Here is a 25219-nt window from a genome sequence, read left to right as displayed (position 1 = left end):
GTGTACCATCTACCAAGATGCACTGCAGGAATTCACCAAGGCTCCTTAGACAGCACCTTCCAAACCCATGACCACTACCATCTGGAAGGACAAGGGCAGCAGATAAATGGGAACACCACCATCTGGAAGTTCCCCTCTAAGTCACTCAGCATCCTGGTTTGGAAATATATCACCGTTCCTTCACTGTCGCTGGGTCAAAATCCTGGAACTCCCTCCCTAACAGCACTGCGGGTGTACCTACGCCACATGGACTGCAGCGGCTCAAGAAGGCAGCTCACCACCACCTTCTCAAGGGCAACTAGGGATGGGCAATAAATGCCGGCCCAGTCAGCCCACATCCTGTGAATTAATGTTTTAAAAACGCTGCCCGATTAAACTTTCCTTCACTTTAACGTTGGTAAGTTAACAGGGCCTGTAATATTGCTGTGAGATTAGTTTTAATATACTTCCCCTCGAGACCCAACTGACACCATTTTGCAAAGGCCCCCCCCCCCACCCAACTCCCCAGCCTCTGAGTTGCGTCCTCTCCCCTCCCCGTTTCCAGAGTTATGGCCTCCCCTCCACAAGCTCCGAGTTGTCGTGTCCCTTATTCCCTGAATCACCCTCTGGCCAAACCTCCCTTTCCTCGACTGACCCCCTTACCGCTTCCCTCTCCTTGACCTGTGTTCCCATTTGATGATCCAGATCTGATCCAAAGTCAGAGCTGCAATGTTGCGCAAACTTGATTCCCGATGGTGCAGAAGTACCGAGCTGTAGCTGTTACAAATCCATGTTTTGTTCTTAAATGCTCCTGTCAGCAAGGGTTCGGGAGAAGAGCATCAGAGCTCTGGCTTTGGATTGGATCTAGATCCTCAAATGGGAACACAGGTCCAGGAGAGGGAAGCAGCGAGAGGATGAGTCAGGGAGTGGGGGGTTCAGCAAGAGGATGGGAGAGGATTGGCTGTATGTCCTCAAGCTTACGTTGTGCACTATGCGCATCATATACGTTCCTCTGTCTGCTATTTCAATGGAGGTATAATTATTTTATTTGGAATGTGTTCACACTTTCATTAAAGTTAGTGGACAAAAGACACACATGTAAGTACACCGACTATTTCTATGTAAATATTGCACAGTGTAATCTCAAGACATAAGTAAAAAGCGTTGACAATACTTAATGTATAAAAATATGTTGTTTTAGGTAGAGAAGAAAGCAGAGGAGGAGAGACGATATGCTGCAGAGCTTTCATCCCATGCACCTGAGTTTGTGCTTGGATTGAGACCCCACACAGTCTGGGAGAAGATGCACGTTAGTCTTGCTTGCGTTATCCAGGGAGCACCTTCCCCTCGGGTCAAATGGTATGAAAAATTGAAACAAAATTGCAACCTCACATAATCCAAGAGATCTGAAATATAATCTTATTAATATAAATATTATGAACATACGAACTGGGAGCAGGAGTAGGCCAAGGCACCTCGAGCCCGCTTTGACATTCAATAAGGTCATGACTGATCCGATTTTAACCTCATATTGCTGCCTACCCCGATAACATTTAACCCCTTGTTAATAAAAAAATATATCTACGCCGCCTTAAAAAATATTCAAAGATCCTGCTTCCACCGCCTTTTGAGGAAGAGAGTTCCAAAGATTCATGGCCCTCTGAGAGAATTAAATTCTGCTCAATCTGTCTTAAATGGGTGACCCCTTATTTTTAAACACTGACCCCCTAGTTCCAGATTCTCCCACAAGAGGAAACATCCTTTCTACATTCAGGTAAAAACAAAAAACTGCGGATGCTGGAAATCCAAAACAAAAACAGAATTACCTGGAAAAACTCAGCAGGTCTGGCAGCATCGGCGGAGAAGAAAAGAGTTGACGTTTCGAGTCCTCATGACCCTTCAACAGAACTAGGTGAATCCAAGGAAAGGGGTGAAATATAAGCTGGTTTAAGGTGGGGGGGTGGTGGGGGGAGAGAAGTGGAGGGGGGGTGGTGTGGTTGTAGGGACCATTCTACATTCATCCTATTAAGAGAGCGATGAAGGGGTAGTAGTGGTAATGTCATTGGAATATTAATCCAAAAACCCTGCCTAATGTTCTGGGAGTTAGGATTCAAGGGAGCTGATGGAATTTAAATGCAAATAATCTGACATTGGAAAGTTAGTCTCAGTAATGGTCACCAGGAAACCATTGTTGTAAAAACCCATCTGGTTCACTAGTGTACTTTTACGGCAGGAAATCTTCCATCTTTACCTGGTCTGGCCTACACATGAATCGAGACCCGCAGCAATGTGGTTGACTGGTAACTGCCCTCTGAAATGGTGCGGCAAGCCACTCAGTTGGTAGGACCTGGGCCTGTACTCACTGGGGACGGAAAACAAATGCTGGCCCACATCCCATGAAAGAATAATTAAGAAAAGACCCCTCAGGATCTTATACGTTTCAATCAAGTTGCCCCTTACTCTTCCAAACTCCAGTGGATACAAGCCTAACCTGTCCAACCTTTCCTCATAAGACAACCCACCCATTCCAGATATTAGTCTGGTAGACTTTCGCTGAACTGCTTCTAATGCATTTACATCCTTCCTCAAATAAGGAGACCAATACTGTACACAATACTCCAGATGTGGTCTCACCAAAGCCCTGTATAACTGAAGCATTGCCTCCCTACTTTTGTATTCAATTTCCCTCTCAATAAACAATAACATTTTATTACCTGCATACTAACCTTTTGTGATTCATGCACTGGGACACCCAGATCCCTCTGTATCGCAGAACCCTGCAATCTCTCACCATTTAGATAATATGTTTCTTTTTTATTCTTCCTGCCAAAATAGACAATTTCATATTTTCCCACAGTATACTCCATTTGCCAGATCTTTGCCAACTCACTTAACCATTTATGTCCCCTTGTAGCCTCCTTATATCCTCTTCACAGTTTAATTTCCTACTTATCTTTATATCATCAGCAAATACCATACCGTCAGTCCCTGTTACTCCTTCAAAGAACTCCAATAAATTGGTTAAACATTGATTTCCCTTCCACAAGGCTATGTTGACTCTGCCTGACTGCCTTGAATTTATCTAAGTGCCCTGCTATAATGTCTTTAATGATAGCTTCTAACATTTTCCCTATGACAGATGCTAGGCTAACTGGCCTGTAGTTTCCTGCCTTTTGTCTCCCTCCCTTTTTGAATAAAGGAGTTACATTTGCTACTTTCCAATCTAATGGAACCTTCCCTGGATCTAGGGAATTCTGGAAAATTAAAACCAACACATCAGCTGTCTCATTAGCCACTTCTTTTCGGACCCTGGGTTGAAGTCCATCAGGACCCAAGGATTTGTCAGCCTGCAGCTCCAACAATTTGCTCAGTATCACTTCTCCAGGGATTGTAATTTTCTTGAGTTCCTCTCTCCCATTCATTTCCTGATTTACAGCTATTTCTGGGATGTTACCTGTATCCTCCCTGGCGTGAAGACCGATGCGAAATCTGCCATCTCCTTATTTTCCATGGTTAATTTCCCAGTCTCACTTTCTATAGGTCAATCTTTTAAAAATATCTATAGAAACTCTTACTATCTGTTTTATATTTCTAGCTGGCTTTGACTCTTACTCTAGTATTTCCCTCCTTATTAATCCCCTAGTCGTTCTTTCCTGTTTTTTTTAATATTCTGTCCAATCTTCCAACCTGTATGATAGGTCACCACCCCTTTCTACCAGTAAGTTTGGCACCAACCAGAGCACAAGGTTCCAACCAGTATTTTGCTTTTGTTTCCCTTAATATTATCTATTTTAACAACCCCATTTGTTACTTTGAAGGAGTGAGAGGAAAAACAAACCATAGACCAACCTATAGTGTCTGTTGCCATAGTAACAATTTTAATCTGTCCATCCAAAAAGACAATGGAATTGGAATTCTCTGAGAGCTTTACAACAGTAATGATCTGGGTTCCAAAAGATGTAATCTTCATTTAAGAACTTCAGTAGCAAGAGTATACCGTGGTTATTTTTCAGGTTATTTTTCAGGTGGGGTAGAATTGTATTACATCACCGTCTATAAGTTGCGTTATGATAGCTCCCCTCTTTTCCCACTCCTCGTTTGGCCACAACAGGGTTTGTTTTAAAGGATATGCTCGCCAATTCAATGAATATTTAACTGTTTGCATGCTGTGACAATAAAAGACGCAAACAGAAGGTTTCCTTGATTTTTAAGACAGAAAAGAGAATAGTATTTATTCTATTTAACATGGTCTAAAAAAATAAAACTCTGACTTTCACACACACACAAATAGATAACAGAGTGGGAGGCCAGATTAAACAATTTAAAGTCCAGTAAAGTCAAAGGGGGTATATGGTACTTGAAGGTTGGTGACTTGACTGACCTCAGGCTGAACTCTGTGGTCTTTCTTGGTTGGTGCTGAGACGGTTTAAAGATATAGCTGGACAATTTTTCTGTTCGTCTGAAGATAGCAGCTGTGGGGTTGAGTTCTTTTTCATAATCTCTGTCTGCGGCACATGGAGAGTCAAAAAACAGCAGACAGGAATTGAAACTTGCAAGTTGCCTGGAGAGAGAAAGACCCACACAGGGATCTTGCTTCTTCCGTGTTTCATGTGCTTGTACTGGTCCGCAGAGTAAGCAGGTGTTTAAACAAAAGGTTAGCTGGCTTGTCACATGTCCCTCTCTTTTTCCAACTGCTGAGTGACCCAAATATGGTCATGGCTGGGAATTCCTCTCTCAGCCAGAGTCTTTTGTCTTGAAGTGATTATGTCTAATGCTGGTTCCCAACCCAGTTGACCCTGGATGTCCTGTGAATGGGGACAAAAGATATGGTTCATTCACATTCCTTGAAGGTAATTGTCTTTGTTGGGCTCTCACAGGCAGGTAGGCTCCACTTAATGGCCTTGTAATGTAGAAGGTGAAATGTTGCAAACATGCAGCCATCTTTGACTGTGATTTCAAGTCACTGGAATGTGGCTTTAGTTTTTCTAATAACTCAATTAGTGGTTTTCAACCAGTAAATTCAGAAAGTCATTTCTCATAAAGTACGATTTCACAGCAATTGATCTGTTAAGATAAATTTGTTCACTAATATTAAATTCTCTCATGTAAATTGAGAAGGTAAACCACTTAATCTTCTTGTTAAACCATACCTATTGTTTGTTCATTTCCTCTTGATGCCAAGATCTAGTTCTAGATTAATCTAGATTAATCTACAACGCAACTTCAATACGTTACTATCCCCATAGAGACTGATAGCTTTAAAAAAAAGATTTGCATTTCCAGTGACCAATTTGAGGAATTGCACAACAAGGTTTCAAATTTTAAGGCTCTGAAGCTCTGAAGAAGAGTTATATGGACTTGAAAAGTGAACTCTGTTTCTCTCTCCACAGAGGGTACTGGACTGCTGAGTTTTTCCAGCATTTTCTGTTTTTATTCAAGTTTAAAACTTTTTAAAAATTCATTCATGGGATGTGGGCTTCATTGTCTGAGCCAGCATTTATTGCCCATCCCTAGTTGCCCTTGAGAAGGTGGTGGTGAGCTGCCTTCTTGAACCGCTGCAGTCCATGTGGTGTCGGTATGCTCACAGTGCTGTTAGGCAGGGAGTTTTACTGTAACATACAAATGAAAATCAACAGCGACTAAACATTACTCGGTAGGCAACTAATACACTCAACTACAGAATAAACATACCTTATTAGCATCTTAACTACATGCCTTCTGCAGAATTGCAGTCTTTACAGGAACCAGTCCAAGGTTACTACTAGCTTCCAACTTCTCCCCATTTTTCTGAGCCCATAACACCCAATGACCATTAAAGGTCCTTTCTCTCAGTCTTCCAAGAAATCCCAAACCAACCTCCAACAGCATGGCTCACCCTGGTGATCCCTTACCCTGGCCAAACCAGGACGAATCTTCTAGTGTCCTTAAATTCCCATGGGTTCTGTTCCTTTGACCAGAGAATGTCTTCCCACCCGCATCTGTCTGGTAGCTAACAGAGAAACTGCCTTCTCCCTCTGCTGACCTCAGCAGCTGTTGTCCCTGTTCTATTTGTGGAACTTTCTCTCTCTCCCTCTCTCCTGCTTTGCCCTTTGTTCTCAGGTGTTAAACCTGGCATGCGGATATCAATAGCACTTGACCTGCACCCCCATCACCATGGTAACCAGATCACATCAACATAACGCTGGGCAGAACTAGCTGGAAGTCATATGTTCCCTTTAAAACTTGAATTAAAGGAGACAGTTTAAAACATAACCATTTTATAAAACCTCTCATTCTTAACAAATGCTGTATTGTTACATTTTATCAATAGGAAAGACTTGTTTTACATAGTTCCTGGGTATGGATTTTAATAAATCGATCATCATTACTGTCAGGTATAAAGACGGAGTTCTGATTCAACCAACAGCTGTTCCTGGCAAATACACGATTGAGAATAAAATTGGTTTGCAGACTCTTGAGATTAGTAGGTAAGATATCTTTGTTTTTTGAGAATCTATGGTAATTATCGCTTATTTTGCATGCAACTGGACATAGAAATAAGGCAGAATGATGAAGAATAATGCTGTTGGACCTTTATAGTTTTAATTGTCAGTTTTCCTAATGACTCTAATCCTGGAACATAATATTGCAACTCTATTTTCATTCAGAATTATCAGCAGTCATGATAGCTCATGCAATCAGCAAATGTTAGAAGTGGGTTAATATCTTTGTTGGAATAGCAAAAACAGGAATTGCATTTGAATATGTTCCCTGAGCCTTAAAAATAGGGTGCAGAGTAATTTCTACCCTTGAGTGTTTATTGAAGTACAAAGTATGTTCTGGTTTGTAATATTGCCCTTGATATATGATCCAACTGAAGCATCAAATAAGACTTGTTCATGCTAAGGATAACTACTTCAGGGTTGGTGAGAAAGAAGAAAATAATTCTGTAGTTTTTAATTGCTTTAGCTGTCAGTTTCAATCTCAACTGTAATTGATCCTAGTTGAACTAGCACAGAATTTGATGGAGCAGAGCTTTCTACATCAGACTTGTTCCAATACCCTTCAGCACAAATACTTTTTGCCTACAAAGTTGTTGGAAGTGCAAACTGATCACGTGCAGAACCTAGATTCCACACTCTGAATGAGGTAAGAACCATGAGTTAGGACAGATCAGCAAGGTGCCACTCTGAAATCCCGCTCGCTCCGTGAGGCGGGAATCCTGGTTATACTCTTACTGACACATGCATTGTTTTGTTTTTAACGGGACGTGCCGAGAATTTGGGACAGGTTCAGGGTGAGGGGGTACAGGGAGGAAAAGTCTTGCAACTTGAAAAGTCTTGTACTTCCAGAGGAGCAGCAGAGTTCCTAGCCTAGGTAAATGTTTTCAATATGAACTCTCATTGGACCAGATTTTTGATACCCAATCTTGTAACAATTTACAATGAGCTTATTCTAATGCACAGATATTATAAGAGAACAGAATACGTTGCTAGAATCTGCTATCAGGAGGCCTGTTCATATGCCCTTTATAAGCCTTTAAAAATGCAGTGAATTCCAAATGAATTGACCTATTTTCTCACTAGATGCAGCCCTGAGGATTCTGGTGAGTACTCTGCAGTAGCTTCAAATGATCATGGAGAGGCAACATCACGTGCTACAGTTCTTGTGAAAAGTAAGTCTTGTGTGTTTGTCAATCGGCAGTTTCAGCAATTTCAAGTCACTGACACAAGATCTAAAGATTGTTATATGTATTAAAGGAATGGAATGTAATCAGACATACCATCAGTAAGCAATATTCATGCTGAGAATAATTTGTATAGATTTTTATTCAAGCTATTCAGCCTAATAAGTTTGGCAAAATAAACCAACTTGCAGGTCGTCATAACCCAAAGGATTTTCTCTGTAGAGATTGTGAAATATATGTTTCAGAGATTTTTAACAGAAATTTGCATGACCTGTAAGAATCTTGCATGCCTAGCCAACTTCTCCTTGCCCCCGAATTTGATTATGCCTCTCATGGTGTTGGTCTGCATCTGCTGTGTGTAGATAGTGGGTGGCTGATGTTAAGTTGCCTATTTGGTTTACAATGAAAAGAGGGAAATGGCGTAGCTGAACTTTGCACCTTCACATTCCGTTACAAACCTGGGATGGCTGAGGTCTGGCCACCAGGGCTGAAAGGAGGAGGCAACCCTGGTGAGGCTGCTGACGAGGCCAGGGAGGCATATTCTTGGTGGCAAACAATGAAGTGGCCACTGTCAGGGCTGCCAACCCTATTAAACACAGTGACCCACCCCAAGGACTGCTGGCCCAATCAGCGGGCCAGCCCTTCAGCACCCTCAGCAACGCCACCACCAGCGGTGCCCTAGAGGCTGCAGCTGCAGGATGAGGGTGCATTGATAGCTGGGCACCCTCAAAAGCTGGTGAGTGAGGCCTGGGGGTGCTGTGGCCAGGCACGTAAGCCCCAACCATCAGGGTGGAGGATCGAACAGGGAATACAGTGCCATTGCCAAGGTGGCAGACATTTCTCCCACAGACCCTTTCCTTGGAATGCCCAAAAATGAGGCAACCCCCCTTCCCAAAACTGAAGCTCACTGGGAGGCCACCAGGTTTCATTGAATGGTTTCCAATATGGCAGACATGGGCAGAATGTCCGCTGAGGTGGGAAGGAGCCCGTAATTGAACATTTAAATGGCTCAGTTGGGTTCTTGATGGGCAGCACAGCACCTCTGCCATCTTTTCTGCTGTTAGAAAATAGCACAGCAGCGGGAAGACATCGGGCACCCTAGCCCACATCTTCCCACGCCATTTTTCCAATCTTTCCCTCTCTCAGCCCATCACCAAGGGGTTGGTAAAATACAGGCTTTCGAGCTCTATTTGCATCTAAAAGGATTTTGCCTTCCAACTGCCTGTGGAATTTTTGCAGGTTGACATCTCCACAGGTTCCTGCGTGATATACGTTTAAAACAAATGATTAAAGCTGGTCTTCTGCATTGGCATGAAGACAAAATTATTTGGGACCCTTTATGGGAGGTTGTCTTGTTCCTTCCAATTCCAGCGTGGACTGGCGTTACAATCAGATATATCAATTTGTAACCTAGGCCAAAGCTCGTATAGCTCTTCTCTCCAGCTTTATGATACTCAACATCACTCAATCCTTCAACTGTCTAATCTTGTTTCAGCCCCGGGACTAACTCTTCCCAAAGATCCCTGATTTCTTAAAACTTCCTCGATGAAAATAACAGATTTCTCCCCAGAGAAATTTACAGTTCTCCACCTAATATTGCCAGGATTTTTTGAAATGTCCTGCAGCCATTTGTGACTTCGTTTCTTTTTGTGATTTTGCCTCTTGTACACTACTTCCTCAGAGTGTGTTCTAATTACTGACTGTGTAGGATGTGCCTTTCCACAAGTTGATGCAGGAAAGGTGCAAAGAAAGGGGAGCAAATTAATAATAAAACTGGAGGTTAGCGCTGAAAGCTTATGAATAAATAAAAGTGAAACCTGAATTATGTGCTTTAAAACACACTTTATATAAAAAAATACTCAGCCGTTTCAGCACCTGTCTCCCCTTGCTACAGGTATATTCCCAGACTTTGCTGCAGTAAGTCAACAGATAGCATGTGTTACAATCCCTGTATGAAATATGAACTTCCCAGTGACCTATGCAAAGAATTGCACAACAAGATTCCACATTTTAAGACTTTTACTGCAACAAGTCAACTAAAATCAACATTGAATAAACAATAATATAAAAGCAAAATACTGTGGATGTTGGAGATTGGAAATAAAAACAAAAAGTGCAAGAAAACTCAGCAGATCTGGCAGCATCTGTGGAGAGTAAAACAGAGTTAAGGTTTCAAGACCAATATCACCTTTCTTTGGAACTGATGAGAGGCATAAATGTGCTGTTGAAAAAGGAGTGGAGTAAAAAGGGAAGGTCAGCAATAGGCTATTGGGTGGGGAATTTAAATTACAAAGATGGCACAGAACCTAAAGCAGAGAGAGTGGGAATGGTAGTAATAAATTAACAAAGCATTGGTCTAAAGTAGATATTAATAACACCATCAAACCTATCAGCTAAACAATACTTAATAATCAACTAATGCACTAAACTACAGAAATGTTATTCCCCTTAACTTCTGAAAACCCTGCGCCACATTTATACATTAACCTGCACTCTCCGCAGACATGCAGTCTTGAATTTAAAGTTCAAGTCTTCATGACTGTCACAGGATCCCTTCTCCTTGCTCCACCAATGTGATCATCCACTGTCCTTTCAAACAAAGTCCCCTTCACTCAAACCTTTGAGCATAAACTTCCCATTACAAAGCTCCCTCTGGTGATTCCATGGTATTTCACTCTTCACAATCTTTGTTTCCTTGAAGATGAGTCCTGTCCTCATCAGCACTCCGCTTGGTGGTTATCCCAAAAGCAGTATTCTTCAACTTGGCACAACAGCACCTGTTGTGGTCTTCTTCCCCAAATCTTTCATTCAGACTCACTCTGACAGTCTGTCCGTCTGCACACAGCAAGGCCAGCTGCTTCCTCCTTTGTGTCCAGGTGTTAAAGCTCACACCTGACTTTCAGTAGGCCTTGACCTGGGTACCCTGAGCCTGTGGCAACCAAATGACATGGGCCTTTCACTGGGCAGAGCTCAGTACAACTTTACACCATTCCCCTCTCCCCGCCACCCACCCACCCATTCCAGGACATTCTGTTTTACCTTAAATTAAAACAGACAGTTTAAAACATAGCCACCTTACAAGGTCTGGTGGTCATAACATGTACATGTTTGACTTGCCCTTGTCCCTTTAATCGCCATCATATTTTGCACTACAAGTTGTTGGAAATGGCAGATGGAAGCAGAGTGATGTCACCTATAGGGTCACTTGGATCTGAATGAACAAGACAAGCAATTGAGGATCTCTTTAACTAATCAGACTGAAGCATTGTGAAATTAACAATGCCAGGACTGTGAACAGATTGTAAACTAGAGTGGGTGAATTAATGTAAAATCAGGCACAGAAAGAGAAGTAAAGAGAGGAAGAAAGTTTGGATTAAAAGAGAGAGATAAAATAGACAGATAGAAAAAGTAAAAAGACCTTTTTAATTTAAAATATTTAAAAAAATCTTTACCAGCAATTAAAAACCTGAAGGAACAAGATTGTACACTTATAAATAGGTAATTTTCAGTGCCAGACAGGTTGACTCATAGTTATTAACAAATATCATATTGTTAGAAGGGTAATTAGACTTGAAATTACTTGATTTAACTTTCTTTGGTAAGTTTAGTTCATATCTACTGTGCAAATACAGGGACATCACACTGTTCAATGCATTTTGATGGGGAGCCAGACAGCGAAATGCCATTTTTACAAAGCTAATGGTGAAACAATGAAACACAGACATCAGCTTTTTGATCTCTGCAGTAAAATTCCTTTGCTATTTGTGCAAAAATAATGGTGAGCATTATGTTGACAGCAGGTTCTGGGCTGATATCTATATGTTTACCAAAAATCCTTTAACTTGTGTGTTTTTGATGATTCACAGGGCATCAAGGCTCAGATTCAGGAGGTGACTCTCTCAGGCTGGAATGTAAGTGACCAATGGATATGCTTCCAATCAGATTAACTATAGCTAGTCCTTTCAGGAGCGGCCAGTACTACGATACTGTAAGCTAGGACTGTTGTGATTCAGTTTGACTCTGGCTTGTTCAGATCGCTGAGCATCATATTGCTTTATCTCACCATAGTTTTAATTTATATGTTATTGTAAACGCTTGATGGCTAAACTAATCCTGTGCAACATTAATTTTAAAGAACTGTGTCGTGAGTGGGCGCGGGTGGGCGCGTAGCCAATTACCGTCCACGATTGGCTGCGTGCCGCCATTTTTTGTGGGTGTGCCAATTACGGCCCGCCCAGCATGACGCGCACTCTGTAGCACTGAGCGCTACTTGTGCGGGCAGGTGGAGGAGGGGTCTGTGCATGCGCTCGAAAGGACGCAACGATCTCCCTGAGGCACAGCGCTGCCTCAGGGTGATAAGTTCAGTTTCGAAATTCAAAATAAAAAAAAGGTAAAAATCATTTACACGTCCCCTCATGTGACAGCATCACATGAGCTGGGACATGTTCAAATGCTTTAAAAATATTTATTAATTTAATAAAAACTTCATGAAACCTCATCCCGCTTGTGGATGAGGTTCCATGAAAAACGCGAAGGCTGCCTGGGCTCTTTGCCTGCCCCCCGCCGACCTTAAGGTTGGATGGACAGCCCTGTCAAATTGTTTAATTCATTTATCAATGGCCTTAACAGGCCTTTGACAGTCGTTCAGCCTATGCTAGTTCTCTCTTTCTTAACTATGTCAGTCCAGCAGTTTCAGTTTATTGGTTTACTCAATCATCGAAAGGTAACATACTCCGTATGTTCTACATCAACCAGGCCCAACACCAAGAGTTCACCAAAAGCTGCTGATGTGTCACGGACAGAATTTATGTATTTTCTCACTGTTCATGATCAATATGTTTTGTATGCAAGGTGTATGTATTTTCTTACTCTCAGAGCAGTTGCAATTTAAATAATTCCAGCAGCAAGCTTTATTGTGAGTTTTAAAATAAAGTTATTTATTATCCCACACTTGTCCCAGAGGTTTTAGGAAAATGTGACATCTCACTCAGTCACCTCACATACACTATCACATACACAGAAATTACATATAGATGAAACAAAAAACAATATGGTTGCAATGTAGTTGTTTCACTCTCTCTTTTGTGGCAGGCCTGTAGTTTCTTAGATGAATTGATGCTTTTAGTTGAAGTGAAGGCCTTGTAAATAGAGGTTTCTCAGTAAGCTGCAATGCCTCTTGTAGTTGAATTTCTACATGATTTGTTCTTGGGTGAACTTGAAGGCAGAACAGGGCGGGGAGAGTCCATCTCCCACTTTCAAGGTATTGCTGTTTATTACCTTGGCTGCTAATTTGACTTACTGCTGGTTTGATGGCTTCTCTGTTGGAATTCCCCCTCTCTGCAAGTAGCTTTTGCTGTTTTTAAAACCAGACAAAAACCACGGCTGTACTCATCATGTGACTTGTACAAGTTCAAAGGAAGGTGGTGTGTTGATTACACATCTTGTGTTGTCGTTTGACACTTTGAAATTCATCCTGTCTAGTTTGGATGAGAGACCATCATAATACAATGAAAAGGTGATGGAATCTGTTTCACATTCATCTAACACACATTGAGTTTCGATGTTTCTTTTCTTCACGGTGAAACAGAAAAGCAAATCGGCTGGAATGCCATAGTTCTTTTTGTTGATGGCCCATCCTTAAACAAAGGGATGTGTGGATTTCCTGGATGGCTGTGAATGTCTATATTTAGTGAGGCACTTGCCTGAGATTGAGGACTATCTTGCTCAGGATGCTAAAGGTCACATGCTTTGCAGTGGCCATTTCAATAGACTGAGTTTAGAATCTTAAATTATTGTCTGAAAATTCATTATGTACTGGAGCATGACAAATGTGCTTTCCAGGTGCTGCACCGGTTGAAAGCAGAATGCTTGTCCAGTGACGATGGAATGAATTTTGCTATATTTTTCTGTCCTGTATCCTTTGTACCCAATGTCTAGAGAGCTCACCTTATGTAACACTTTTTCAAAACTATAATTATTGTGTTTTTTAAAGTTTAGAATAGTTACAGCTACAATATCTGGCAGCTTACCTGCAACTTTCACATAACAAAACATCCCAAACTTGTTTACAATTTAATATAAAGACAAAATACTGCAGATGCTGGAAATCCGAAACAAAAACAAAAAATGCTGGAAAAACTCAGCAGGTCTGACAGCATCTGTGGAGAGAGAGACAGAGTTAATGTTTCAAGTCCATATGACTCTTCTTCAGAGCTCTGTGTCTTTCTCTCCACAGATGCTGTCAGACCTGCTGAGCTTTTCCAGCATTTTTTGTTGCTGTTGTTTACAATTTAGTTTGGAGAAATTAAAGCAATAACCTTTTCCTTTCTTATTGACTTTGACTTCGAATCATAACATGTTTTGCAGAAGTTGATTTATGTAACTGTCTTTTGCACAACTATATACAACAATGCACAACAGAATCATCAAACTTTACTGTATAGAAGGAAGCTGTATCAACCATCATGTGATGGAATCATTTAAAACCAAGCCCATTCCCCTGTTCCCTTTTCTTAGTTTTGTACCGTCCCCTTCTTCAGAAAGATATTCCATTTTTACTTAAAAGATGCAATGATATTAGCCTTAATTACTCCCTGTGACAATGTATTCCATGCTCCAACAATGCTTTGCACAAAGAAACTCATCCTAACCTCTCGTTTAATTAATGGCCCTCTCATCTTTGACTCCCAAACAGAGGAAATATCTTTTCCTAATCCCAATTTTGATGGGCTGAAAGGCCTGTCCCTGTGTTGTAATGTTCTATGATTGTGTCACTGCACTATAGACTTTTACTGGTAACTTATATGTGTAACATTAATTGAAATTAACCAAAGTACTTCTTTCCTCAGCCAGTCAACTTGAGGTGGATGTTGATATTGTTGGTGGGTTTGAAGCTTCTTTTGGTAAAGAGGGAGATTCTTTAACCCTGACCTGCACCTTCTCATCAGCCTTGACAAGCAACCTGGGAGACTTCTGTTGGCTTAGGGATGGTTAGTGTTCTGTGGAATTTAATTTTTTTTACTGGTAGATACCTATATAATCCTTACTGCAGTGAAGCTGTTTTACTGCTAATCAATATATTCTATTCAGCTTTCCCTGGAGGTTTAGATATGTTAAATATCTACAAGCCTTAACTATATTTGCATTCAGAATTTTAAACCATGTCAAATTTACTGCTTAATAAACTAATGAATGTCTTTTGCAACTTTCAAACTTCATCCTTTTTATATAAGATATCATCTCCGAAATGAACAATGTGCCTGCACAGGCACAATGGGCAGAATGCTTTCCTTCTTTGCTCTATGATTCTATGGGGAGAATTTCCCAGTGGGCAAGTGGGGGTGGGGCCCGCTCGCCAATGTGTGAAATGGCTTAGGACACTCCACACAGGCCTGATCAGGTCGGGCACATGCCCGCCCCGCGGGATGTAAAATCCTGCCCAGGTGTCCCAGTGCAGCTTCCAGGGTGGGGGGGAACTGTGGGAGGAGAGACGCTGGCACAAGGGGAGCAGGGACAGCAGGTAGTCCAAGGCAGAAGGGGCCACAGAAGATGCCACTATCCTGCTGCCAGGGTTTACAGGCAACGATGCAGCTGCCTCAATATTTCCGAGGTGCAATGCCGAAGGAGGCTCTGCCTCTCCAGGGAGGCAGTGACCTCCATCTGTCAGATGATTGGGCCTGAGGTCAGCTCCGACTCTGTGGGTGGACACCCCATGCTGAAGGTCACAGTGGCCCTCAACTTCTACTCCTCCAGCTCTTTCCAGGGGTCAGTGGGGGATCTGTGTGGAGTCTTCCAATCAGCTGTCTACAGTTGTGTCGAGCTGGTGTCAGAAGCTCTGTTCAGGTGGGTACTGACCTTTATTCTTTACCGTATGGACGAGGCTAGCCAGGCTGAGCGAGCCAGAGGGTTTACGGCCATTGCTGGGTTCCCTCGCATTCAAGGTGTCAACGACTGCACACATGTGGCCATCAAGGCGCCAGCGGGTCAGCCGGGTGCCTTCGTCAACAGGAAGGGCTTCCACTCCATGAACATGTGCCTAGTGTATGACCACAGGATGCAGATTCAGCAAGGCTGTGCAAGGTGCAGCCTGGCCAACCCCAGCTGAGGAACACCTTGCAGGGCACATCCGAGTCGTGGCCCTCGAGCTGCAAGGCACTCAGTCCAAGCAGCCAGGGCTCACCCACTTGGCCAGCTCCGGTGTGATTGGCAGTTGGAACACAGGCTCCATCACCCCAGAGATCCACAGGGGGATGGCCAGACTTTAACTCTCCTGCACACTGACTCATGCCAACACGGTACTCACCCTTCCTGAACGCAGGTCATTGAAGCACTCCCATCACTGTACCCATGTGCGCCGCACCACCTCATAGCTGCTCACCTCCTCCCATGTCCTATTGGTATAGTACACAGGCCTCATCCTCCCATCCCTGGGGACAAGGATGACCCTCGTGGCAGCCACTTCCTCCAGGAAGACGGCGAGGCACTCATTGGAAAAGTGGGGGTCCGATTGCCCACCCAACCTGCCCTCCCACCTGCCGTGTCCGGCCGCACTTGACTCCATAACTTTGGTTTGGGAATGCAGAGGAGATATCCTTCTGGGGCAGCCTTCCAGGGCCTGCCTGGGCTCTTTTAAACCTGCCACTGAGTTGCCATTGGACCTGGTGGCCGAGAGGCCCCTGTCCCCACTCGGCCCTTCCCGATAAGTGCGGAGCCGCGTTTCACACTGGGTGTGCCTTAATTGGCCCGCCAGAGCCAAATCGTGGACAGCGGACTGTTTCCTGAGCTGCTCTCGGGCCTGCCCACCGAGCCCACCCAATGATCTCAGAATGCCCACCGAGCCCACCCAATGATCTCAGAATGCCCACCGAGCCCACCCAATGATCTCAGAATCCTGCACGTGTTACACTTGACAAGGTTAGATTTTGATATTGACAGTGGGTGAAAAGAGATTGAAATTCACTGGCATTAACATCCTTTACTTTCAACTAAAAAGCTTGAAGTAAAATAAAAGTGATAGCTTCTTCAGTAAACTTCATGTTCTATATATTGTAGGTCGCAGTGTAGCCAGCAACTGAACTAACTGCGATGATGAAATACTGTCTTTCAGTTAGAGCATCATTGATAGGTTTTGTGCTTGACCCACACCAAGCTCCTCTCACCTGAACATGAGGGCTGCAGAAGTGTCAGGTTTAGGCTCTCTGGCAAACTTTTCCATTTATGCAATTAATAACCTTTTAAAGGAAAAGGAAAAGGAAAAAAGAAAACAGAAAAATAACTGTGTTAAAAATGTAAACACTAATGTCAAGGCTTATTGTTGCCTATGAATGCACTTGTGACTAAGGTTGCTGATTTGAATATTTATTGTATTTACAGGTATTTTGCTGAAGGAATCCAAATGGTTAAAGATTGAGTGCTCTGATAAATCCACCAAACTGACTCTCCCTCACATCCATAAGGAAGATGAGGGCCTCTATACCATGTGCCTTCTCACGCGGACTGGTTATAAGGAGCACAGTGGATATGTCTTTGTTAAAGGTATGTAACAAGTACAGCAAATTGCTGCACCTCATACTCATAAGCCGGACTTTGATGGGCTCCATCACGGTGGGAATGGGATCATAAAATGCGACGAGCCATTCCAAACTCCAATCACTTCGGCGGGACCGAAAAATCCCGCTGGCATAAACTTCCGCCATCATCCGCCCCTCAAAAAAACAGCCTTTGATCCACCTGACCTTGCAAACTACAACCCCCCTTTTCCGCTCCAAAGTCTATGAATGAGTTGTCGCTTCCCAAATCTGTTCCCATCATTTCCAGAGTTCCATGTTTCAATCTTCCCAATCAAGCCCCTGCCACAGTATTGAAACAGCTCTTATCAAAGTCACAAATATCATCCTACGTGACTTTTAAAAACATTATTTGTTCACGAGGTGTGGGCCTCGCTGGCTGGGCCAGCATTTATTGCCCATCCCTAGTTGCCCTTGAGAAGGTGGTGGTGAGCTGCCTTCTTGAACCGCTGCTGTCCATTTGGTGTAGGTACACCCACAGTGCTGTTAGGGAGGGAGTTCCAGGATTTTGACCCAGTGACAGGGAAGGAACAGTAACATAGTTCCAGGTCAGGATTGTTAATGTAGAAGTTGTGCTGCAATGGAAAGCATGATTTAAGTTTGTAATTAAGCACAGCTGTCCCCAACTAGGGAAGGATTAGGGAGTCATTGCAAGTGTATATAAACCAGTTCACTCTGGGTGTCTAGGAGGAACTGGGAGAGTCTGTGACTTTACTTTGCTGTCTTGGAAATGAACCTGTTTAAGGTACAGGCTAGCTTCAGACTCATTCTTCCTCAACATACAATCATTAGAATTAACAAGGATGGTGACGGGCTTGGAGGGGAACTTGCAGGTGGTGGTGTTCCCATGCATCTGCTGCCCCTGTCTGTGACAAAAGTAAACTTTCCCTCCTCATCCTTCTCAACCTGTCTTCAGCCTTTGACCACACCATCCTCCTCCAGTGCACCTCCACTGTCATCCAATGGGACAGCTCTCACTTGATTCCATTATCTAACCGTAGCCAGAGAATCACTTGCAATGGCTTCTCTTCCTGCTCTTGCACCATTACCTTTGGTGTCCTCCAAGGATCAACCCTTAACCCCCCCCCTATTTCTCATCTACATGCTGTCCCTTGGCAACATCATCCAAAGGCATGGCATTAGTTTTCACATGTACACTGACAGCATCCAGTTCTAACTGACCGCCACCTCTCCACTGTTGATAATTATCAGACTGTTTATTGAATATCCACTTCTGGGTGAGCAGAAATTTCCTCCTATTAAATATTGGGAAGACTGAAGCCATTGTTTTCCATGCCTGCTGCAAACTTTGTTCCATAACTACCAATTCCATCCCTCTCCCTGGCAACAGTCTGCAATTAAGCCAGTCTGTTATCAACCTTGGTGTCACATTTGATCCCAATGTGAGCTTATGAACTCATATTCCTGCCATCTCTGAGACCACCTGTTTCCTCCTCTGGAGCATTGCTTGACTTTGCCTCTGTCTCAGCTCATCTGTTGCTCAAAACCTCATCCATGCCTTTGTTACCTCTAGAACTGACTATTTCAATGCATTCCTGGCTAGTTTCCACATTCTACCCTCCATAAACTTGAGGTCATCCAAACACTGCTGCCCGTGTCTTAACTCACAGCAAGTCATGTTCCCCTATCACCTCTGTGCTCACTGACCTTCATTGGCTCCTAGTCAAGCAGCGTCTTGATTTAAAAATTCTCATCCTTGTTTTCAAATCCCTCCATGGCCTCACCTGTCCCTCTCTCTGTAATTACCTCCAACCCCACAACCCTAAGAGGTGTCTGCACTCCTCTAATTCTGGCCCCTTGTGCATTCCCAATCATAATTGCTCCCCTATCGGTGGCTGTACCTTCAGTTATCTAGGCCCTAACCTCTTGTATTCCCTTGCCACTTCCCTGCCTCTCTGTCTTGCTTTCCTCCTTTAAGACTCTGCTTTCAACATGCTTTTAGTCATCTAACTTAATATCTCCTTTGAGGCTTGGTGACATTCTTTGTTTTGCAATGCCCCTGGGTGAAGCGCCTTAGGATGTTTCACCATGTTAAAGGTGTTATATAATTATAACTTGTTGTTAACATAGTACATCTAACATTTATTATATGTGGAGTTTATGGAACCTTGTTGCTATGTATTTTCTGTAACTGTTGGGGTTGCTTTTAAGTCTCTTGCCTGCAAGCTATTCTAGTTAGGTTGACCTAGTGTTTGCCTAGTTGTGCACTACAACTGCCCTTTAGTTAATTCAGTGGCAGTTCTGATGAATGGCTGGTCTGTAGTTTGATTCCAGGTTCTTATCCAAATAGGAATGTGTGAACTTTCATTGACATTGAAGTGAATTGATACAAATCACAGTATGGAGATGAACAGATGAGATACCAACCTAGATAATGTAGTGTACCAATGCTTCCAGTATTGATAAAAGGCAAGCCTGTGACAGAAGCTTAAAGCTGCCGAGATAGAAGAGGTAGAAAAGGAATTGGCTGGAAGAGAGGATGTAGCAGGCAGTAGGGCCAGAGGAGCAATATCAGGTTGTGGGGTATACTCAGTGGAGGGATCTGATGAAGCCTCTGCTGTTTCTGGTAAATAACCTGATTTTAGAAACACACTGTATTTGGTCACATGACAGATGATATTGGTAATATATTTATGATGATGTTGCATTGTGGTGCTGGGGGAGAGAAGTTAGATCCAATGAAGCAGCCAGGGAGCTAAAGAACAGTCCAGGCAACACCCGCAAACAGGCTGAACTATGACAGATTAATTTACAGATATTTATAAATGAACTACTTTAAGGAGAAATGTATTAATTAGATTCTATAATGACCCTCACAAGCCATTCAGATCAGTAATTAACAAAACAAACAGAATCTGAGGTCATGATGCAGATTGTGCAGAGTTCTATAGTCAGGACACACCTTGAATATTGGATTAATTTTGATCACAAAAGCATAATGGGAGCACCTATATTGTGGAAAGAAAGGTGATGGGCAATGAATCCTAACATCAGTGAACTTGAGTTATGAGGAGACACCTTGAAAGGAGGTGTGTGAAAAAATATACATGCGAGTCAGGAGAGCAGAAAAGTTTAATCTTAAACATTGTTACAAGTTATATCAAAGACTGATATTAGTTTTCACTTCACACAAACCTTGATCAATACCTTAGAATCGTCTTCCATTTTCAACTTGTGTCATTTAGCATAGTGTGAATAGAACAAGTCAACACGGGTTTACTAAGGAGAAAACCTGTTTGACTAATGTATTAGTTTTTTGAGGATGTAACCAGTTGGGTAGATAAAGGGTATAGGTGCAGTATAACTGGATTTCCAAAAGGCATTCGATAAGGTGCCATACAAGAAGGTAATAGGCAAGATAAGGGATCATGTGTTGGGTTAGTACTTTAGCATGGGCAGAGGATTGGTCAATGGAGAGAAAGCAGAGGGTGGGCATAAACAGGTCTTTTTCAAGTTGGCAGGCAGTGAATAGTGGAGTGCCACAAGGATGAGTGCTGGGGCCTCAGCTATTCACAATCTATATTACTGACTTAGATGAAGAGATATAGAGTAAGGCATCAAAGTTTGCTGTTGATACAAAACTAGTGGGAAGGTAAGCTGTGGGGAGGACACAGAGAGGCTGCAAAGAGATATCGACAGGTTAAATGAGGGTGCAACATAGCGGCAGATGGAGTATAATGTAGGGAAGTGTGAAGTTATTCACTCTGGTCATAAGAATGAAAAAACAGAATTTTTTTTAAAAGGTGAAAACCTTGTTAAGTGCTGATGTTCAAAGAGACTGGGAGGGTGGTGGAGGCGGGTTGCCTCACATCCTTTAAAAAGTACCTGGATGAGCACTTGGCACGTCATAACATTCAAGGCCAAGTGCTGGTAAATGGGATTAGGTAGGTAGGTCAAGTGTTTCTCACATGTCGGTGCAGACTCGATGGGCTGGAGGGCCTGTTCTGCACTGTGATTCTGTGCTTCTGTGAGACTTGGGTGTGCTTGTACAAGGAATATGTAAAGTCAACATGCAGGTACAGCAAGCAATTAGGAAGGCAAATGACATGTTGGCCTTTACTGCAAGGGGATTGGAGTACAGGAATAAAGAAGTCTTGCTCCAGTTGTACAGGGTTTTCATGAGACCATATCTGGAGCACTGTGCACAGTTTTGGTCTCCACATTTAAGAAAAGATTTACTTGCTTTGGAGGTGGTACAGCGAAGGTTCACTAAATTGGTCCCTGGGATGAGAGGGTTGTCCTATGATGAAAGGCTGATTAAACTGGGCCTATATTCTCTGAAGTTTGGAAGAATGAGAGCGATCACATTGAAACCTACAAAATGCTGAGGGGATTTTCTAAGGTGGATGCTGGGAGATTGTTTCCACTGGTCGGGGAATCTAAAACACGGGGACACAGTCTCAGGATAAAGGGCGATCATTTCGGACTGAAATGGGGAGGAATTACTTCATTCAAATGATTGTGAATCTGTGGAGTTCTCTACCCCAGAGAGTTGTGGATGCCCCATGGTTGAATACATTTAAGGCTCGGATAGTCAGATTTTTGGTGTTGTAGGGAATAAAGGGATTTGGGCAGCAGGCAGGAAAATGGATTTGAAGCCCAAGGTCAGCCATGATCATACTCAACGGCAGGCTAGGCTTGATTATTCGTGCTCCTATGGTGTTCATGTGTCTGTTTGAGAGATGGTTGAATGTTTTGATGAGAGGACAGGAATGGATTGTAGGCTTCCATTGCAATGATTAATTTGGTGGGCCAAATGTCCTTTCACCTCTATAGCTGCCTTTGGGATCTAGTAAGCACTTATCTTATAGAAACAAACTCATGTACGTCAGCTAAAAGTCCCTATGAGATGTCAAGAAAAACCCTTTTTGTTCTTTTTTTATTTATTTACAATTAGTTACCACACAACACCACATTCTTTCTCCTACAGATGCTCCAGCTGCAGAAGCAGGAGCTCCAGGTTCACCACTGGATGTGGAATGTCATGATGTTAACAAAGATTATGTGTTTATTACCTGGAAACCACCGAGTGCTGATGGAAGGAGTCCGGTGATTGGTTATTTCATTGACAGGTTGGTAATGATAATTTGTGTCTGTTCATTTTCCAGAAGAATATTTCATCAGGACAGCCATGAGATTGGCCCTGATTATCTTAATCAACTGCAAACTTGTGGAAAATCGGGAGGGACACCAGGTCAACCCTCAATGATTGCTCAGTTCCAAGCAACCAAAAGCACTGCTGCCAATAACAGCTTCCAATATAGTGCTGTAGCTGCTGTTCTGGATCATTGACAGACTGTCAGCACTAGCCGATTACCAGCATTGAAGCCCTGGCAATGATACGGTTTGCAGATGCCTAAAGTTGGCAACCAATGGGGTATCCTAGTAATGCAAATACATAATATTTTCCATTCAGTAAGTTATCAGATCAAAGCATACTTTAGCTCCAAAACTACTTGCAATGCATCAAACTGTGACACTCTTTGTGTTTACTGTGAGTTGGGAGATTGCAGCGTAAAACTTATCGGAGTTTGCCGTTGCTGATATCTCACAATCCCACTCACATGGATGATATGGTTAGAAGGATGTGAAAGGAAAGGTTGCACTTGGCTGTTTTAGGACAGTGGAACCCATAATTCCTTATTCAAGAGTGTTTGATAGCTTCTCTGTGTAAAATTAGGGACTGCCCTATTTTCCTCCCAATTTTACCTGATTGGGAAAAAAATGCACCCAATAAATTACATCATCCTTCAAATTACTACTTACGCAAATGACAAAATTCCAAATTTAATTGAGAATCATCTTCTTCACCAGACTTAAATAATTTGTTTGAACATGAAGCCAACATGGAGATTAATTTGTGCTTTTTTTTTCTGATGAAATCTTTTCTGAAATATGATTTTAGATGTGAGGTAGGAAGTGACAAATGGATTCAGTGCAATGACGTTCCTGAAAAATTGTGCAAGTTTCCTGTTATGGACCTAACTGAAAACCGAACTTACCTGTTCTGTGTTCGAGCGGTTAATGCTGCAGGAATCAGCAGACCTTCACGGATCTCTGAACCAGTCACCACAATTGATCCTACAGCTGGAGCCAGAATCATAAGTATGTGTCATTGGTGGAAGCAAATCATTCATTTCAATCAGCCTTGTTTAAATGTTTGGTCAAAAATGGAGTCCTTGAGAGAATTGAACAATCCTACAAAGGCACACTGGTGTGACATTTATCATATTAAAAAATGATGAATGGATTGCAACATTGCATCTCAGGATGCATTGAAATGCTTATGTTAGCTTTATTTCACTTTCTCATCCCACAATCCACTTGAGATGCTCATCCCTGCTATTAACCTAAAACTTACTGACCCACAACTGGCTATAAACCAGTATTCCAAACACATGACCTCAACCACCTCAAACGACAAGGGCAGAAGGTGCATGGGAACACCAGCATTTGTAAGTTCCGCTTCAAGCCACTCACCATCCTGACTTGGAAATATATCACTGTCACTGGGTCACGTTCCAGAAACACCCTCCCTAACAGCACTGTGGGTGTACCTACACCACAGCTCTCAAGAAGCTCACTTCTCAAGGGCAGTTAGGGATTGGGCAATAAATACTAACTTAGCCAGTGACAACCACGACCCACAAATAAATAAAAAAATCCTTCCTCAATTTTTTCCATTGCAGGATGTTTCACAGGAAGTAACTAATCAAATGCGTGGAGAGATATTTCTCCTAGGCACTGAGATTGAAATCAGGCTGTGGAATTGATATGGGGGCATAGTCAATACTATGAGGAAGTGATACTTCCCCCCAAAATACTGCCCTCCAAGCTGCTGAGAAAGCACTTGGCATCTGGTCAAGAATAGAGGAGCACCAACCCTTCACCTGTTCAAGTGGAACTCAGAGATTGCTGGAAGGGAAGGCACTTCATTTCCCAGCTCCTCTGATGGTAATATCAGGGCCTGGGGTATGCGAGTTGAACCTCACCACCTCCAGTTCCAATGAGGGAATATTCCTGTGCTCCTCTCCTTTCATGTCATGAGTCTTCAGGGGAGGAAACTAGGGAAAGAAAGTCAATAGCAGCGGCAGTAGGAATATTATTAACCTAAGCCAAGTTGAATAGTTAGAAACTATCTCATTCACATTTTTACATCTCTAAGTGACCTCATGCCTCATCTCTCTGCAACCTTCTTCAGTTCCATAACCTTGAACTCACCATCCTTCTGACTTTTGTACATCTCCTCCCTTCACTACTCTTGGTGTGCTTTCACCTGTCTTGGTTTCCATCTGAAATTCTCTCGCTTAACCTCTCTGCTTTTCCACTTACCTCTCCTGTTTTATAGAGTCAGAGTTTTACAGCATGGAAAGAGGCCCTTCAGCCCATCATCTGTCTATGCCTGTCATCAAGCCCCAATCTATTCTAATCCCATTTTCCAACACTTGGCCTGTAGCCCTGTATGCTATGGTATTTCAAGTGTTCATCTAAATACTTCTTAAATGTTGTGAGGGTTCCTGCCTCTACCACCCCCTCAGGCAGTGAGTTCCAGATACCCCACCCCATCATCTGGGTGAAAAAATTTTTGTTCAAATCCCTTCTAAGCCTTTAATCCCCTTTAAGCCCTCCTTAAAACCCATCTCTTTGTTTTGAGTTGCCCACCATAAATCTTGTTCTTTGCCTCAGCATCTACCTTTTCCCGATTATGCCTCTGTGAAGCAATTTGGGCCATTTTACATTAAAGATTCTATTTAAATGCATTACTGTTATTAACGTGGCCCAGTTTGTACTTTTCTGGCCGTGTTAATTATTTACTACTTGTAAGAATCCGAATGACTCTCCGTTGAGACTGATAGTTGACTCTGGTAGTGATAATGGCGGAATGTTGACTTCTCCATGGAAAAGCTCAAATACAAGTTATAATTCATACTTCCAGCTATAGTTCAACTTAATCAGTCTCAGTTGCATTATCTGGAAAGAATGGTAA

General features: G+C 42.6%; 1 protein-coding gene across 1 annotated transcript in view; it reads left to right on the top strand.

The window, feature by feature from the left end:
• Positions 1-25219, top strand: part of myom3 (myomesin 3) — a 99269-nt gene that overhangs the window by 1545 nt on the left and 72505 nt on the right. Inside the window, exons 2-10 of the mRNA XM_041213196.1 lie at positions 1181-1338; positions 6354-6446; positions 7545-7633; positions 11512-11556; positions 14494-14634; positions 17018-17179; positions 22163-22304; positions 23138-23341; positions 24293-24309. Coding sequence (XP_041069130.1) covers positions 1181-1338; positions 6354-6446; positions 7545-7633; positions 11512-11556; positions 14494-14634; positions 17018-17179; positions 22163-22304; positions 23138-23341; positions 24293-24309 — 1051 coding nt within the window. The remainder of the gene's footprint in view (positions 1-1180; positions 1339-6353; positions 6447-7544; positions 7634-11511; positions 11557-14493; positions 14635-17017; positions 17180-22162; positions 22305-23137; positions 23342-24292; positions 24310-25219) is intronic.

This window comes from Carcharodon carcharias, chromosome 19 (genome assembly GCF_017639515.1).
Source record: "Carcharodon carcharias isolate sCarCar2 chromosome 19, sCarCar2.pri, whole genome shotgun sequence".
NCBI lineage: Eukaryota > Metazoa > Chordata > Chondrichthyes > Lamniformes > Lamnidae > Carcharodon > Carcharodon carcharias.
This window is presented reverse-complemented; position numbering and strand designations above follow the sequence as displayed.